The 19,208-nt window shown below is 34.9% G+C and overlaps 2 protein-coding genes across 2 annotated transcripts; both read left to right on the top strand.

The window, feature by feature from the left end:
* Window positions 1–7,720: 7,720 nt before the first annotated feature.
* Window positions 7,721–8,390, top strand: LOC126765376 (holotricin-3-like). The gene has a single exon (XM_050483105.1). The coding sequence runs from the start codon at window positions 7,834–7,836 to the stop codon at window positions 8,251–8,253; it is 420 nt and encodes a 139-aa protein (XP_050339062.1). The 5' UTR covers window positions 7,721–7,833; the 3' UTR covers window positions 8,254–8,390.
* Window positions 8,391–10,720: 2,330 nt separating this feature from the next.
* On the top strand, window positions 10,721–11,433 carry LOC126765366 (uncharacterized). Its single transcript, XM_050483094.1, has one exon. It carries the CDS (start codon window positions 10,792–10,794, stop codon window positions 11,299–11,301), a length of 510 nt encoding a protein of 169 aa, XP_050339051.1. The 5' UTR covers window positions 10,721–10,791; the 3' UTR covers window positions 11,302–11,433.
* Window positions 11,434–19,208: the final 7,775 nt, after the last annotated feature.

Consider the following 19,208-nt stretch of genomic DNA (forward strand, 5'->3'; position numbering starts at 1 on the left):
TAAAAATAAAAACTTTTAGAATTGAGGGAATGTAATCCTGAATTAGCAACTGCTTTAAAACTTCGAAATACTGTTAGTCGGCCTAGAGTAGAAGAAAATCAATCCAGTTTACTTGATGTAATAAAATCAATTGCACTCTTTGGTGGTGCAGCTGATGAACGACGTCGCACGGAAGTTATAAGATATTGTAAAACACTAGATGACTTACAAGCTGAACTCTCTAAGCAAGGTCAAGATTATATTTGAGACTTCTTCCCAAGAGAGTTAATACAGAGGAAGATAAAAGACACGTCGTCACTGTTCCAGTCAAGTTGTGTAAGCCAGACTCTACACTGCACTCAAAGCATAAGGATGGAACATTTTGTACAGCTACTATTCGAAATATCGAATCTGTGGCTTCAATTTTAGGTCCAGACCAAGTATTTTTTTTATCAGTGGATGATAAGGCACGTGAACCTTTAGGCATTACAGCAGCAAATGCTCAAGCGCCAATATTAATTTTGTCGTCGCTGAAAAACATAAGCTTATTCCATCGGTGTATGGGGGAATTCTAAGTAAAAAAGATGGTGAAGGATCACCTAAAGCTGTAACATACTCGGGGCCTACATACTTATGTATGTATGTAGCTATTCGTAGTGGAAAACATTCATTTTCCAATGCAGAGACTCATTCCACTGACGTTCACAAGCTTACTGAATTACCGATCTTTGAAAACATGATCCGAACTAGAGAAGGTTTTTTAAAATGTTATATTTGTTATAGTTTCAGCCTTACAACATTTTACAACATAGATACAATTTATATAGCTACAAATGCCCCAGAAAGGAGTGCATTTAACAGAGTTGAACGATGCATGGTACCTCTCAGTCGCGAACTTACTGGTGTACTATTAAGTCATGATGATTTTGGGTCACATCTTGATTCAAGTAATCGAACTACTGACTTAGCTCTAGAAAAACGAAACTTCGAAAGTGCGGGCAATGTGTTGGCTGACATTTGGAGCAAGTTAGTCATTGATAATTTTCAAGTTCAAAATGTGACAACTTGTGACAAGGACGGGGGAGGGGTTAAAAAGTCCCTAAATTCGTATGACGTAATTTATGGATGGTCCCTTATCTAAAATAATGAATTTATGGTATACTATATAGATTAGAATCAATATATGAATTATATACATATGTACATATATAGGCGCTCGGAGATCTGGTGAGCTAATTTTTTTAATGTCATCATCCTCCTCAAGAAAAAAGCTCACTTAATAATCTCAAAATTTATCGAAAATTAACCAATATTTACGTCTTTTAAAAGCAAGCAAGTCTTATTATTCATACTTATTTGGGAGCTGGAAAAAAATGGGTGGAATGGCCTTTCTGAGGTAAGGTTTTGACAACAAATTATAACTTATTTCAGACTACTTGATCGATTCCCTGTGTTATCAATTCACTTTGTCACATTTGGCAAGGTATTTTTCTTTTATTAAAAATAGCACTAGTTAAATGGTTTTTTGACAATTATAATACATATATTAAATCTTTATTTCTCCTGATTTTTTACGAATGCGTTCGAATATAAAGAACAGCTAAATTCGTTGCCACCAATACCAAGATCAAGCAATCTACCTGCGTTTAGAAACATTTCGTTAATTTCGTGAGGATTTCATGTCATAGTATTGATGAACGTAAATACCGCAAGCTAATGCATTCATTAAACAGTTTCAAGACTTCAAACTTGAATATTGACTTGCTGTACAAAAATATGAATACATCTGCACATACATACATATTATTTTCTACTTTTGTTTTGTTTTCATATTATATTGGTTTTTGCTTACTACGTCCTGTCGCCTAAAGTATAGCGGCAAGCGTGTCTTCACATCTGGTAGAGACAACACTTAAACAGCTTTCAATATTTTATGAAAGCCAGCTGAAGCACTTACGTAAATAGTTGGTCTGTGTGTGTGCGGACATAAGCTACCCATAAGGCAAAGAGGCGAAAATCAAATGACAGTATCGTTTCGGGTGGGGCTTCCCCGTCATATATGTTTAGCTTATTCAGACCGACAGAAAAACAATGCAAATATTATTGTTAGTTTTTGCAGTCGTTCGTTTCTTAAATCTTTTGTGATACATTACTATACCTTGAAAAGTTGTTTATTATTGATACAAAAATGCGTTTGGCGAAAGTCTAAAAGCTGATTACAAAACTGGTTCGAAGTGATGATAATGCTTAGCATTGCATATTAAATATCTCAAATTTCAAATCTCAATGACTGTAATCACTGAATATAATTCCTTTGTAATAGCCACATCTCGTATAAAACAGGTAAAATGAATTTGTAAAATATAAAAAAACATATAATACATATTTATTTATGATAAATTAAAATATAAAAACTACACACAGTTATTATTTCGAAGTGAGGTCCTTGAAAATACCAGCTTATTCATGCGCGGCTTACCGTCGGGTGAAGCACCTCGCAACATTCACACGCACAAGCATATCGATATTGATATATGTACATACATATGTATACTATATTCTACTCATACAGTAGTGCTAATAGATGATTCTAAGTATAGTAATCAGGCTCGGATGTAAACAAATTCGTCACCATATATTTATGAACGACCAAAAACCGGTTGAACGAACGAAAACATCTCTTCACAAATTAAGTATACCCGTCAGATTAGTTATTTCACATTACTTCGATTTGTTGATACAAAAAAGAATTAACGTAGTATAGATAATAAACGCGAGTATGAACAATATATACTTATACCATCTGTACAGTGTTATCATAAAGATTTTGTGACAGTTATACTGAATCTATATACTTATATAGTTCATTATTACATTATTTCGTTTTACTTTTTAATAACTTATAAACTTTATTTTCAGAGTTTTTTTGGTTTTGCTTTTGCTTTTGCTTATACTTTCATATACTTAGTTGGATATGAAACGACAATTTAATTTTGCTTATGATTTTGTGACTAACTACAATTGACAAACCTATGGTTTTCGTTAGGAAGAAAGACACTTCTTTCTCTTAAGCTTTCTTGCTACATATATTAAGTTTTCAGAAAGAAAATTGTACTTGTATTATGAATATATTATGATTTGAAATATAAGCTATTCATTTTAACTCAACCAAAGTATTTAGCGATGTCGATGAGGAATTTTAACTATAATAGGTATATACGGAATATATGAAAGCATGACGCAGAAGCTGTTTCTGAAATTTATTCTCTCTATTAATTATCACTACTTACTCGCAGTTAGAAAGTAATTAGCAATTATACTTAAGTTTTAAGCAGTATTACATTATACATTTAGATACATGGCATAGACAGTTGTTGCATAATTTGTGTATATTTCAAATATTCGGTACCTAGGGGCTTGAAAAGCTTTTATTGCACTTAAACAATTTTTATTTATAACGGACGGATTTTAACTTATCTCGTCATCCTGATCATTTACATATAAGTACATATGTATATAGTTTTAGATGATACGTAAAACCGTTACGAGTATAAAAATAAAACGCTATTTCGTTATGTGCCCGCGTAACGTCCGAGCTGCTGCACGGAAAGATGTGAAAAATAGGTAGGTATTTACTCCTACAGAAAGTCTTAATGGAAGCCGTTTTTTGCAAAGTCAAACATTTTGGAACATACATATATATATTTGTATTTATAACTCAAGAAAAGCTGAACCGATTTCGATGAAAATTGGTGAGGATATAATTTGGAACCTTGGGGGCACAGGCCACTTGTTTTTTTTTATCGTTTTATGTTAAAATTCAACATAATTAAAATATATAAAATTATATTTCGAATTCATGGAAAAATCTTATGATCCTTTTTACTTCAAAAAAAAAAATTATAATAACATCACACAGCTACTGGTAGGGTACAGTAATTTTTGTTTACATTTGCAGAGGGGTTATACTGATAGTGGTTAAAGAATAAGAAAATGGTGAATCATAATTTGAGATGAGTACATAATAGCTCACAAATATTAATGAATGATTGCACAGTACAGTGCACTATTTAAATGGTCGTCGATTTTGCAATTACAAAATATTACCATATGATTAGACATAAGGTGTAAGACATAGGGTGTAAGAGACAAGTGATAAGATATTTATGAAAATGTTGTTACATCATACGTATTTATGTAAGTGCTATTCCTTAAGTTTCTTCTTCTCGACACACACCACCTCTTCGTCGATTTCAAAGCTGCTTTCGACAGCACGAAAAGGAGCTGCCATTATGCCGCGATGTCTGAACTGACGTTGAGTAACACCAAAAGCTCCGTCAGGATCGGGAGGACCTCTCCGAGCCGTTCGATACCAAACAAGGCGACTCCCTATCGTGCGACTTCTTCAACCTTAAGTTTCTTACGAAATCAAAAAAAATGTAAATTTGTAAATTGCAAATTTAGCCATCCCATTACATTGTTATCATGATTAATGATGTCCTTGATAACAAGGAGCGAACGCAGCAGCGGTTTTAGGCTAGTATGTTATAAATTAGTATTGCAAATATGTAAAGTGCAAAGAAGTAAAGGCAGATGCCAGAAACCATCGACTTTCGAAACCTACTTATGGCATACCTTTTTGTGCAAGCAATATTAAAACTAATCAAAAATAAATATTGACAACCCATTATTAATATTAACTCTTTATATTGAAAATATAAACAGAAGTTTTGCAATATGTAAAATTGAGTTCTTGATAACAGTTGTTAAGTGGAATATACATATGTACGTATAATAAATGAATTATTGCTTGCTTTAACCGATTTCGATCAGTTTTATTTCTAAATTTTAAGCCCGTTATAAAAATATTATTCAAGCGTTAAAAATTCTGTAAAATATATGTTCATAACTTAACTAAGTACATACTAATTTCCTTTTGCTCTTATATATTTTATTCTTTTTTTGTTAAGGGCCCAGTGTGACATTTTCAAAAAAAAAAAAAAAAAAAAAAATTTTATTTGCTTTATCGTCAGTTTATATTTCCAAAAATATCCTATGAAATCGGCAAGGTCGTATCTTGAATATTTTTTGGATGGCAGCATTCTAAAGAGCGACCGCTCGCAGGTATAATCATATATGTATGTATGAGTGAAACTTTAAAATTTCAAAATTGCTGACATCATAACTTAACGAGAAATTAACCGATCGACTTCAAATTAAAACTGAATGCATTTACTATACAATGACCTACGATCTTTTTGATTGGTTGAAAATTATCAATTTGGCATTAACAAAAGTACCATTTTTTATCTAAAAAAAACATTTTTTTCAAAATTACACCATTTTGTTAATTTTTGATATTTTTTAAAGATCGTAGGTCATTTTATAGGAAATATCTTTAAGTTTAATAAACTTTTTGAATTTTTTTGTTTCAGCTACTCATTCGGCCGATATAATTTCAGCAGTTGGAGCACTTTTTTTGGCACGTTCGAAGACAGACCATAACTCCGTTATTTTTCAACGTTTTTGTAAAAAAAAGTCGAAGTCGGAAGTTATTATATTAGAGATTTGAAGTTTATAATATTTTCATTCACTCTAACGCACTCTGTGGTTAAGAAAATCAACTTAATTTCGTTAAAATATCACGTATTTTGAGCAACACAAGTTGAAGTCAGCTGGAAAGTCAAAATGTATGGAAATTCCTACATAAGTATGTAGGTCGATAGCAATAATTTCCATTAAGTACACTGGAGAACACGTTTCCAATAAATTTTATGAAATTATATAAATGTACATATTTCAAAATTTATATATATAATATATAGTACATAGGAGTTGGCTAATCCGGCCAATTTCATACATTTTTAGATCTAAGACGTACTATATTATTTCGTTCATAAGACGTACTATATTGTTCGTTCATTTAATTTTGCTAAAACATCTTACCGCTAAAGTCGGAAGTTAGCAATCTTTATTAGGTACATACATACATACATATATCGTATTACATCGACCTTAGGACTCAAATTTCAATAATACATCTCGGAGATTTAGCGGTGTATTCGATAAAAATTATCTAAAGTCCCTGAGATCTACATATTTTATATCTGAGGACTTAAAAAGTTATGGCCCGATTTGCAAATCACAGATGACCCTCTATACTTCGATGTGTAGTACTATGCTACAGTTGTGTGTCTTATTTTTTTAGTAGTTTCCGTTATGATGCTTTTTTTCTAATCATATTGCTGACAGCTTTAAGATTTATTTCAATTTATTTAGATCCACTGTATGCGGGTACATACTATACATATGTACATATGTATGTATGTATATTGAAATACTGCCTTGACAAAGATAAATAACCTTTTTGAAGTTCAAATGTATGTACATACATATAAACTGGTATACATGTGTACGCACATGTGCAATTATATACATATTCAGCAGATGTGAAAAAGTATACATAAATACGTCATAACCCCAGAAGCAGGTAGTGGGAGTGCGGTTCTTCAAGGCGCAAATATACACTCAAAGTAATCATACCTGTTATTTCTTCGCTTATTGTATTTTTCTTCATACTTGTACATATTTACATACCTTAATGAGCGTCTGAAGTGTGGGAGAATCCCAAATTCTAAACATAATACATATCTTGTTTCATGGAAAAACGAGATTAGTTTAATTTTGTAAGAAAATAAATACATGCATATATATGTACACTGTTCAAAGAAAGTACTTCCTTATGTAAGTATGTATGTATGTCTCTTACCTTATGTACCTTACAGATCATTTCACTTATTCACATTTGTACGCATAGTTGTGCCGATAATTCTTAACGGTTAATCACCTACTTCAGTATGAGCTATGACATATTCTTGTATATTAGTACATACGTACATACCTTCATATATATTTGTGTATTGGCATGTACGCATCTCCACTGGTTCGGTTTTTCCCAGCGCAACATCTCAACCAAAAAGATGAAAATCTTTAAATATTTAACAACGTGGTAATTGTAATTACATACATACATATATATTAAATACAAGTATGCCAAACTCGGTAAACTCGATTGATTAACGAAGTAATCTACTGTGACAGTCATTCTGTTACTAAAGGTAGTTATTGCGAAAAATGCGAGTTTGGAGAAAACGAAAAAAATACATGTCGATGGGAAAAATATCATTCATGGCGAGACCATTTCACATTCGGTTCCTAACGAATTCGATTGTCCCTTAGTTGGTTTTCTTTGTGTTAATTTTTTTCAGATAAATATTTATTTGGGAATCACCAGTTGCTTTGAATTTAGAAAACACTGCTGCTAACGATTATTTTCGAACACTCTTCTTGGCCATTGTTTGCAGATCAACTATGTACATAAGTATGTATGTATGTTATTCATGACTTTCAATGCTTATTGATTGAGTGGCACTTTTGAGAGTTTGTTATTGTTTTCTTAACCATTTGCCGTTCGGCTTGTATGACCATATACTTACATATATTTTTGCCATATTGGTTGAAGGTATAAAATCGATGATTATTTCCATGCTGTTTATGTAATGACATATCTATATACATATCTGTATGTACATATGTATATGTTCTCAAATCATGGCCTACAACATAGTGGCTGGTGTGTAAGAGAGTGAGCGCGTGCGTTTCTAGTTCATGTGAGCGTTGATGTATTAATGCGGTCGTTGTGCTGCCAAAGGTTGAGTATAAATATTTTTCGCATAGTATCAACACAACATTAGTGTTAATTGTGAAGTCATAAACGCACGCACCACAGCAGCTCTCAAGAGGAATCCGACATTATTTTTGTTCAGCACCATTTGTCGAAAATAGTGTAATATAATGAAAGTTCTATTTGTTTTGGCGCTGTTGATTGCAGCTGCTGCGTCTCTGCCACAATTTGGTGGCTTCGGTGGCCCTGGATTTGGTGGTGGATTCGGCCGTCCTGGTTATGGTGGCGGATTTGGTCGTCCCGGATTTGGTGGTCCTGGTTTCGGCGGAGGTCCCGGCTTTGGGGGCGGTCCAGGCTTTGGTGCCGGTCCAGGCTTTGGAGGCGGTCCAGGCTTTGGTGGTGGTCCAGGCTTTGGCGGTGGTCCCGGATATGGTGGTGGTTTCGGAGGTCCCGGTGGTTTCCGACGAGGTGGTGGTGGTGGTTCTGCTTCATCATCAGCATCCGCAAGTTCTAGTTCGTCTGGTGGTGGCGGTAGAGGCGGTGCTTCGTCTTCAGCTTCAGCATCTTCGTCTTCATCGTCCTTCGGCTAAGCTTATTTAGCACTTACTTAGTATAGTTCAATTTTAATAGATTATTTAAATAAGAATTAATAGAGGGCGGGATGAACCATTTTTAATATAGTATGAACTTCTTTATTAAAAATTATCTGAAATATGTAGTAAATTCATCTGTGCGTTTGTTTTATTTTATTTGCCGTAATAGCGTGTTGCAGGGGTTATTAAAAGGTTGTAAAAATTTATTTCATGCACATATTCTCGCTACTGTGTGGCTGTCCCGCCTACGAAATTCCGTTTTTTTAAATATAAATATAAACTTTTTGGTTGGTTACATTTTTTTTAGTTCCAAAAATAATAGCCTGAACCTTGGCTTAGCTTTGTTTTTCCGAACCCGTATGGTTAGTTTTTATCAATGTATAATTTAATTGTTGAATTCGACTTTCATAGATTCCTACATTGTGAACTTGGGCTATGCTCTTGCGTGCAAGAATGGAGTTTTCCCATTAAAAAATCAAAAAAGGAACCTGCTATATACCTTTCTTCTCTACTTTGATACCACTCGATTCTGTTAGAAATTTACTATATAGGAGTGAAGAGAATGATGAAATTAAATTTAAGAATAATTGTTAAAAAAAGGCATTGCTTGATCTTCTTAAATATTTGATGTTAATGGTTCATAAGCATTCTGAACTATCTTAGCAGTCTCAAAAAGACGCAACCATGGCTGTTACACATTTAAAAAAAACTATTAAACTATTAATGTTTGAACAAATTAATTAAACTATCGAAAAGTAGTTAACAAATTTGGCAACATCAATAAATTTTGATTGACTGCCACATTTCCATACGAATATTAGATATTCCCCATTATTTCCGTCTCCCTAGTAATGCCTATGTTTACAAAAATTTTAAGTTTTATAAGTAGGTATGTATATCTACATATGTACATATTATAATGGGTTGTCAAAAAAGTCTTGCGGTATTTTTATTGATTTTTTTTTATTGAAATTGAAATGAATTTTTGATGACTCATGCCCAGCTCCTGATCGATGCTACGGCTGCTACTATGCCGGTCTCTTTCGACCAATTCAGCGATTTTATCGCAATTTTCGACGACAGGCCTTCCGGAGCGTGGCGCATCTTCGACCACTTCTACAACAGAACGAAAACGTTGAAACCATCGTTGTGCGGTGGAAATGAAACTGTATCGGGTCCATAAACTGCACAAATTTTATTGGCGGCTTGAGATGCATTTTTGCCTTTAGCGCCAACTAGTGACAATACCGCAAGACTTTTTTGACAACCTATATGTATGTTTGTATGTCTGTATATGTAAATAGGTCTGAGCAGAATTGTGAAATATGTATGTACATTAAACTTTTAGGAGATGGGGTAACGCCCCCTTTTTGGAAATTTCCAAAACATAGATTCGCCTCCCAATTCCGACTCGCTGTACACAATTTTGAACCTTAATTTGCTACACAGTTATGACATTTTTTTAATTTGCTATTAATGGCAGTTTGTGGGCGTGGCAGCGTTCGATTCCGTTCATCACAATACCAACCTTCTCACGGTCAAAGAAACATGCATACCAAGTTTCATCAAGATATTTAAATTTTTACTCAAGTTATACGAGTAGCTTGCACCGACAGACAGTCAACCGGAATTCAACTCGTCATTCTGATCGTATAAATATGTACTTATATATAACCGTATATCACCTTGATTAGTTTTGGGTGATACATACAACTGTTAGGTGAACAAAACTATTATACTCTGTAGCAACATGTTGCAAGAGTATAAAAAAACTAATTCCGCGTGGAAGTTCATTAAAAACTGTTGGCTTTTAATATGTTATGGACCGGCCTGACGGGAATATTCGAATTCTATTCACCAGCAGTGACTAGTTAATAATATAAGTTTCAAAGAAAACAAAAACTCATTATACATTCATATATATAATATATATTTATATAGGACATATAAAAGATATTATGTTAATTTTATCTAAGTTGTTTTAATTTTTAAACATTTAACGAGCCCATTAATTATAATTGTTGTAATTGTTCTCCATGAAATCTATGAATAAAGAAAATAGCTGAGTTTATTTACTAATTATAACGAAATGCTAATTTAACTTACTTCCAAACTTTGCATATTTTTATACTACATACATACATATATCAAATGTAAATTAAAATTTTTGGATTTGTTTGAAGAGCTAATTGTGGGGATTTTTTATCTGCTCCCTCAACTTAGCTCCAAGTATTTAATATACTAGAGCTGCAGTATTTTATCGCAATTTGTTGCTATTATTGGCGTCAGATTTTTTCACACATATTCGAAACATTTGTTTGCTTGTGCCATCATCGTGAAACCTCTTACCTCCCCTAGCAACCCTTGTACCTGTTGGTGTTGGCTGTATACGGTTTGCTCTCCTAATACAAGCAGTAATATTTGTTTTGGCCTAACTCGCTTGCTATAAAATTGCCATCGGATGACGGTGAGAAGTTAGTTTTGCTTTGTAGTTAGTCATATCTACTTCCATCTCGCAACCAAATTAATCTAATCATGAAATTGATCACTATACTTTTGGCTACAGTAGCTGTCGCTTGTGCCATGCCCAACAGAGGAGGTGGCGAATCTAATGCCAACGCTGGCGCACAGGCTAGCGCTGGAGGCGGTGGAGGTGGTGGGTTAGGTGGAGGTCATCACGGGCGCGGCGGTGGTCACCAAGGCGGCGCAGGTTTTGGAGGTGGTCCCGGTGGTCCCGGTGGTCCAGGTGGTCACGGTGGTCAAGGTGGTTTTGGCGGCCAGGGTGGTTTTGGAGGTGGCCAAGGTGGTTTTGGAGGTGGCCAAGGTGGTTTTGGCGGCCAGGGTGGTTTTGGCGGTCAGGGTGGTTATGGTGGGCAAGGTGGTTTTGGAGGCGGCTTCGGTGGATCCAGTTCATCTGCTTCAGCCTCTTCGAGCTCGAGTTCGTCCAGTTATGGAGGTGTATCCAACGCTAAAGCAGAATCCTCTGCAACATCTTCAGGATTTGCTAGTGCAAACGGTGGTGGTCATGCAAACTCTCACAATTAAGTAAATTAATCCGATAATTGTCTTAACATAACCAAAACGCACTCACCCATACTGCCCGACTTTTTCAAAGCTTATGTGATTTATGAACAACTATGTGAAAAAAATAAAAACAAAAATATGTATATACATAAATATTTGTGTTCAACATTTGAGAAAAAAGTTATTATGAGTTTTTTGTCGCTAAATTAGCAGACGGTGGAAGTGGCACACAGTCAAGCGCCTTCATATAAACTACGGAAGAAAATTATATATTTCCATTATTTAAATTCATACTCAGGATATCACGAACGTGGAAATATCTTTTGTAAAAACTGCTTACTGGTTTCGTCTGCCGTTTTCAAATAATATGTTTTGATATTCAAGCTTTTAAAACATCCGGCTGACTTTATTCTTTATAAATATTTATATTTATGAAATTTCTTGAAAATAGGTTCTCAAGTATATCTCAGCAACTCTCTATCCTCAACGATTTTAGTATGATAATCGAGTTAGATATGTGGTTATACATAATATATATTCATATATAACTGATCGGGATGACTAGGAGAGTTAAATTCCGAGTAACTGCCTGTCTGTCTGTCCGTCCGTCTGTGCAAAGGATAACTTGAGCAAGAATTGAGATATCTGAATGTAACTTGGTACACGACTTCTTAGTGAGCGTAATCGGACCTCTGCCACGCCACCAAGCACTAAATTAAGATATGTAGAGCTTTGTAGGAGCCGATATCAAAATTTGACGATGGGCGTTGCATCGCATATATTTGGGTCATATAACATATTTCAACTAAAACCGGCTCATAATATGATCTTGACGTTTTTGTATTTATTTGTGAACTCAATCGAACTGCAATAACGTCTACTTCCCATACAGCACAGTTATAAATTCCATATGAGCCTTTTCATTTCCATTACACAAATCAAGTACCAATCAATATATTCCGAATAAATTTGCACAAATAGTGCTTTTGGGGTAAACCAGCTCGAGACTAAAAATTGTCAAAACCGGACCGTAACAGTTCAAGCCAAGGAGGACTGCTGACCTTTTGCAAAAAATATCGGTCTATCTGTGAGATTTGTTATTCAAATTCGGCAAAATATATCCACACGGGAAAACAATTTACAGCCACAATATAGCTGATATACAGACTTTCGAACTTCCAGTTGACTTTATACTACATACTTATAGCATATCGGTCAATGTTGGAGTTAGTTTAATAAATATCTTTGTTGTTAAAATGGTGGTAAAACTGATTTTATATGTAGTATAAATAGTTTTAAAGTTCATGTACTAGCAAATCTAATCTTAATCAAAACCTCCATATGCAACTACAATATGTATGTTGTACTTATGGTAAAATTCTTGAAGGAGACGTTCGTTGCCGAGCAGTGTAATTATTCGTAAGAGACACAATATCGTAATAATTATATTCCCGCGTACACTTTTAATTACAATGTCATCTTGTAATCCTCCTTCAATCTGTTGGCGGAATTTATTTTGTTTAGCGCTTAGGAAAAATGGTTAGTGTGAGTTATGTGAAATTGACGTCCTGGATGCATTTTTTAACACATGATTATCCCTTCTTTCAAATATACAGAATTTTTTTCTGAAATTAAACCGCATACTCTTTATTTTCTTTCTAAATGGCCTTATTAGTATAAATAAAGAGTATTAATGCGATTATTCCAAAACAGAACTTAACTTTTCACTGATACTATTTTTTCTGTAAAATTTGAATGAAAATTATTAATCTATCTAGTTTCTGTTAAAGAAGTGCATGAGCGCAATTGATAAAAAAATGTGTACCGTATCTTCTAGAATCTGACACATCCCAAAACGTCTTTGCCTATTCTCTTCCTAATGGGGTTTCTAATGTTTTTTAGGCCATAGGGAGGGTTCAAAATGTCTTCGCACGATATAGAGATCGTCCACCTACGTGAGAGTTGCACCCACTAAAATACTTCCCCTTCTACTCTGGATTGTTTCCTTTACCCCAGAACAGCTTTCGCATTACTTCATGGTTTCCAAGACGGACCTTTTTCTACTTCCCTGTGTCTAGGTATGCCTACGATTTCAAAGCCGACATAGATCTGTTTGGCCTACCTTTTAATGACTTCAATTCACCGAACCCTCCGCGTCCATATCCCACTTTTTATTGCGTAGTACATATTCCGCATACTAGGAGGCAATTTGATAACAGCTTTTGTCGTTAGTTATCATTTTTATACTCTTGCAATCAGTTGCAACTGAGTATATTAATTTTGTTCACCTAAGGGTTGTACGCATAACATAAAACTAAACGAGATAGATATATGTAGGGTTATATACAAGGTCCGTTCCAAAGTAAACAGGACTTAAAAAAAAACAGAACAAATGGTTTTTTCAACAAAATCAATTTATCATATTCAAAATAGTCTCCTTCTGCTTCAATACAGCTTTTTGCATGGTCCAAAAGCATGTTGAACAAGTGTTTTAGCTCGTTGGCCGGTATGGCTGCCAGTATGCCGGTGCAAGCCTTTTGAATGGCCTCTCCGTCTCCATAACGCTTTCCTTTCATGAGCAAATGCATTTCTCCGAAAAGGAAAAAGTCGCACGGTGCCATATCAGGTGAATACGGGGAGTGGTTATTGGTTAAAATTTTTGGTCAAATAATCGGTTTAATGATGTCCTTCGAATGTTGGATTAGGTATATTTTAAATTCGACTAGATTCGTTCAGTTTCCAGTACAAAAATCAAGAAGCAATCGAAAATGACGGTCAATGTGTGAAATATGTAACTGAAATGAATGGATAATCCTAAATCTGAAACTAAAGGTTTAAATTAGTGGTGCTGTAAGTATGTGTTGCAAAAGATGTAAGTATAATTATCTTTCGTTAAACATTGTACTAGATTATGTTAAGTAATAGATTAGTATTATAAATGCATTGTTAGAGTAAGTATCTATGTATGTATATAAAAGAAAGTGTCCGAAGCGATGTAATCTCATAACTCGAGAGTGGCCGAACCGATTTTGATGATTTGTACTTTGATGGAAAGGTATTTTCTCAGTACAGGTTTAAAAAAAGAGAAGAAAATCGAAAAAGGTAAAAAACTCATAATTTCAAAAAGTAGAATTTCCCACGATTTGGATTTTTCCCGTAGAAACGAGTCAGCTGATTGCTCTCTCTCAACGCAGGGTTACTAGTCTCGATATACTGTATTAATTATAAAAATTGTCTTCAATATGTTTAAATTTTTCTTAAACTAACTCAAAATCAGAGTCGAATGCTATTATTTATAAATATATAAACTATTTTTAATAATTTGATTTCAGTTTTGATATTTTATGTTATGAAAAATTGTAATTGAAAACTTAGATGTGTACAAAACTAAATATGCGCATTGAGCAATGACAGCATTGTTCAAATGGAAAGAAAAAATTATGGCTGATTTCTACGAGCTCAACTTTTGGCCTTTGTTCACTAAGAGCGGTAACTATTATTATTTTCATAGTTTTAAATTTACCGTTTTGATTTCCCGAATGTCCAGTATCTCAAATAAATATTTTCCACGATAAAATTTGTTAAGTTCCTTATGAATCTGATAATGTAAGTAGTATTTGTTGAAGTTCCTTTCAACAAGTATCGTGAATATTCTTTTTCAATGAAAACGAAAAATGTTTTAAATATATTTGTTATGTAATAGTAACTCTATTGTTTACTTATGAGAAAGTTTTTCTTGCATTTCTTGTATTAAACATACTACTTTAAAAATATTCGAATAAATCGATTCTGTTATATTTGCATCTACGATAGCGCCTTTTGGACCAGCTTAACAGAAATTTGTTGGTCTTTTAAGAATTATTTTAATCACTCAGCTTTGAAAATGCTTTGTTAATCACGCTCACAATTCACATAAGATCATTTATTATAATTGCAATACTTTCAACAGAGAACGTATAGAAAATGTTCAATTGCGGATCAGCGTGGGAATTGTCAAAATCAACGAAATAAGATGAGTGGGCAGAGGACGTGTATACAGAGAACGTGAATTAGTGAAATCCGCTAATAATATTTTTGTGGTGAAAACTTCTAATAGAAAAGAGTACCCCTTCGAAAATGAAAATTGGCATAGCAATTTTTTGCAAATGTTGAAAACTATAAAGGGTGCTTTTAAATGACTTCTTTCGCTGCATCAATTATCAATGAAACCTGATATAATTCGTCGTTCAAGGTAGTTCCTGCTCTTTTCTTCCGTTTCCTTTGAATTATCTCATTTTATTAATTTTGAATTCGTCTCTTGGTAACCCGATTCAAGGGCAGGTGCATCATCAAGATGGGTCATTATTGCCGCTTCCTGATGGCGAGTACAATTTCTTGCAAATCAATTTCATTGGGATCGAGAGCGATCAAATAAACCGTCGTAGCGCATTGTACAAAAGAATCATCAGAGAATTGCAACGAAATCTTCATGACCATAATGAATTGATTGGATTATTTAAGAACGCGTTAGACAGAATGCTAACTGATGATCATCAAATCGTGATTAAAGCGTTTGATTGTGAAGCAAATCATGAACAATATCATTTACGCAACAATTCTCAAAGGCAAGTTTAAAGGAGAACAAGTTTTCATTGCGCGTATTCCTTTGATACCGGCAGACATGCCTTTCGAATTCAAACGCATTCAATTCCCGGTTCGTCTTGGGTTTGCCATGACAATTAACAAGGCTCAAGGCCAATCATTGGATGTTTGAGGTCTAAATTTAGAAAATGAATGTTTTTCACATGGGTAATTGAATGTAGCCTGTTCACGTGTTGGTAAAATATCTGCTTTATTTGTGTTGGCATCGGAACAAAAAACGAAAAATATTGTGTATCACAAAGTACTCTAATAAATATGTTGTTTTGCTAAAAAAATTTTAATTATTTAATTAAAAAAAATATATTTATTTATTTAAAAAAATAATTTATTTAATGTTTAGTTTAATAGAATGTATTTTTTTTTTGTGGTTTAGTTTAATAGTACAACGCCGGCATATTTAATTCGAAACGTCATCTGCTGGGGGCCTATACTGTAACTCGATTCGAAAAAAAATTTACTCTAATTCGGATTTTGTATATTCTGTAACTCTATTTTCGGATTTTCTAGCCAATTTTCGTATAAAATATTCGTTAGCTTTTAAGTTGTAGAAAGCAAAAACGAAAATTGTATGTATTTATTCTGGCACAGGCTAGTACAACTTTCGCATAATTATAAAGTAGATCCGAATTTCGAATGAAATACATTTTCGAATCGAGTTACAGAATAGGCCCTCTATACTATGAAAGTTGAAGTGGAATTGTTAGAATTGCATTGACGAAGTCCACCGCGGCTATATTAGGCATTCTCTTTTTCCCGTTTTTGTACAGATATTTCAGGAAATGCCTGTGACCGGTAAGACTCATAGGGCTGCTGTCCTGTATGTGTGTTGTGTATATGAGCAGCTTTTTTCAGTTTGCTCCAGAGATGATTTCCTTCCTTTGAGGGTCGCCACTTGTGTTGTTTAGTAGTTCCCTGTCTTGAGTAGGGTGGCGTTTTGAATCGGGTTTCTAATGCTTTGATCATATTGTCCCCCTTCGCGCTATTGAAGGCGTTTATTATATCAATTGTTGCAAGGAGGTCTACTCACCTCGAGAATTTGTTCTTCTGACGATCTTGTAGCCGAGGCCCCACGAATTTTTGTTGATATCATTTTGTAGCTCTCAGATTTCGTGTTTCATCTGTCCACCAGTAAACCGCCTTTTATTTGTGGCTTTGCTGCTTTATATATGTACCTCTGTAATGCTGCCCGTAGATTATTTTGCAATATTCCTGACTGTGCTGTTTGAGCGATTTTTTAGTGGCTTTTTATCTATTGCCGCGAGGAGCTTTTCTGAGTTTAGCATGGAAGCGTCCCATTTACGTTCTGTTGTTGGAATTTTAACTGGACTCATCAGATAGGGTATATTGGAGGTCGCTACATGTATTTTAGCACTTTCCACTTACGTAGCTGAATTGCGAGTCATGACCCAAATCGTCTCTTTTTAAACTCTGAACAGGAAGCTGTGGGTTTGACACAGCATACACCTTACGGAGTTTGTGTTGTTTCTGCATACCGGTGCCATTACTGAATAATTCCACTACAAACGTTGACTCCGACTCCGAACCACTGAATATTTAAGGATTGCTCACTTCCAGGCATTCCGAAGTGTCGAACAAGAGCACTGTCAATCATCGTGATGGATGAACCTTCGTCCATCAATGCGTATGTATCAACACATCTGGGATTTCCGTATACGGTGACCGGTAAAATACGGAAGAGGAGCTTGCTTTCAGTGGAACTGTAACTCAGAACTGCTGACCTTTCTTCCAGTGATGTATGGAAACGTTCTCCGCGACTTCATGTAAGGGTTTATGATGTACTCTCCGGCAGTCATCACTTGAACATAGGCAGTGATGGCATTTTCCGAAATAGGCCTGATTTCCTTCACCTGACACAGCTGGCTGCGGATCAATTGTTCAGGGTGCCCAAATCTAAATTTTAATAAATCAACTATATTACCGACATTGTCGGGGTGGATTAGCAGTGACTTGACCCCTTCACGCGCGTATCCTTTCAGGCGCTTTAATAAACGTTGGTTATTCTCGAAATTGCTATATCCACCAATTGCAATTGACTCTATGTAAGCCTTATAAAATATTAGTCAATCTTCCGGCTTTCCACAAAAATCGGGTAATGCCTGCAATTTTCTGCGTAAACTCGATGACTGTGTAGATGTAGTCATTGTCGTCGAAATAGAGTGGATCGAAGGCGTATCAATCCCCAAAATAGTTGAACTGTACATTTGGTTTGCAGCAGCGGTACTTGCTGCAAATAACGGCGGCGTGTAACGGATATCGGTAGGCTGCGACAACGGTACTGTGCAGTTGGCAATAGCTGGCTGTTGCGATTCTGGCAATTCTGTTGCTCTCCTCGAAGGAACTTCGGCGGCGACATTTATGTATGTTGGCAATGGCAGCGGTTGATGATGATCGAGTGGTGGCTCCGGTGGCGGTAGGGGCGGCTGATAAATTACTGGCTATATTGACGGTGGATGATGCATTGCTATCCTGGCTGGGTTTTGATGCTGATGACGTAGAACCATCGCTGTCCATATTTGGCGAATTCACTGAAGTCTTATTTCGAGGAGATTTACCCATCGAATCTTGAAATTTCATGAATCAAATAGACGGCAAACAAATGGTATGTGGAACAGATTTCGTAAACCAAATAGGCAAATAATTGGAATGTGAAATAAAGATATGTTATTTATCAAGTGGGGTAAATTTAGCACATTTGATTTGCTTTCCGAATGGATTCAAATGGTTGCAAATAGCTTCAAATGGTGCAATAATTTCAAAGCAACTTGAAACCTAAGCGCAGTAGGTAACATACAACGGCGCTTAGGTCTCAAATTAACTCTTACGGGCTCCACCTGCCAATAAGAATGATTATTGAAACACAACTTTATAGTATTAAAACAGGGAATATTTTATTAAAAATAAAACTAAAATAATCGATCCATATATAAAAACTAATGTGAAGGATGAATCTGATGCTGTTTAATGAGTTTGTTAATATCAGGTTCCAATTTACTCAAGAACAGTCGCAAGTCGCCACGTTCGGTAACAAGCAAACGATTTCTATTTTTAGTAAGCAGTGTTGTCACAGCACTAAATCCACGTTCACACAAATATGACGATGGGAATGCTATCAAGAATCGTTGAACGATTGACCACAATCCAGGGTACAATTGCGAGATCGGTTTTTGTAGCCAAAATTCTTGGTAACCATTTTTGAACTTGATTTTTATTTCCTCGTTTGTTGTCAATTCTATAAGTTCTTCTTCCAGATGAGGTGACATTGCTGT

Source organism: Bactrocera neohumeralis, unplaced genomic scaffold (assembly GCF_024586455.1).
Source record: "Bactrocera neohumeralis isolate Rockhampton unplaced genomic scaffold, APGP_CSIRO_Bneo_wtdbg2-racon-allhic-juicebox.fasta_v2 cluster10, whole genome shotgun sequence".
Taxonomy (NCBI): Eukaryota; Metazoa; Arthropoda; class Insecta; order Diptera; family Tephritidae; genus Bactrocera; species Bactrocera neohumeralis.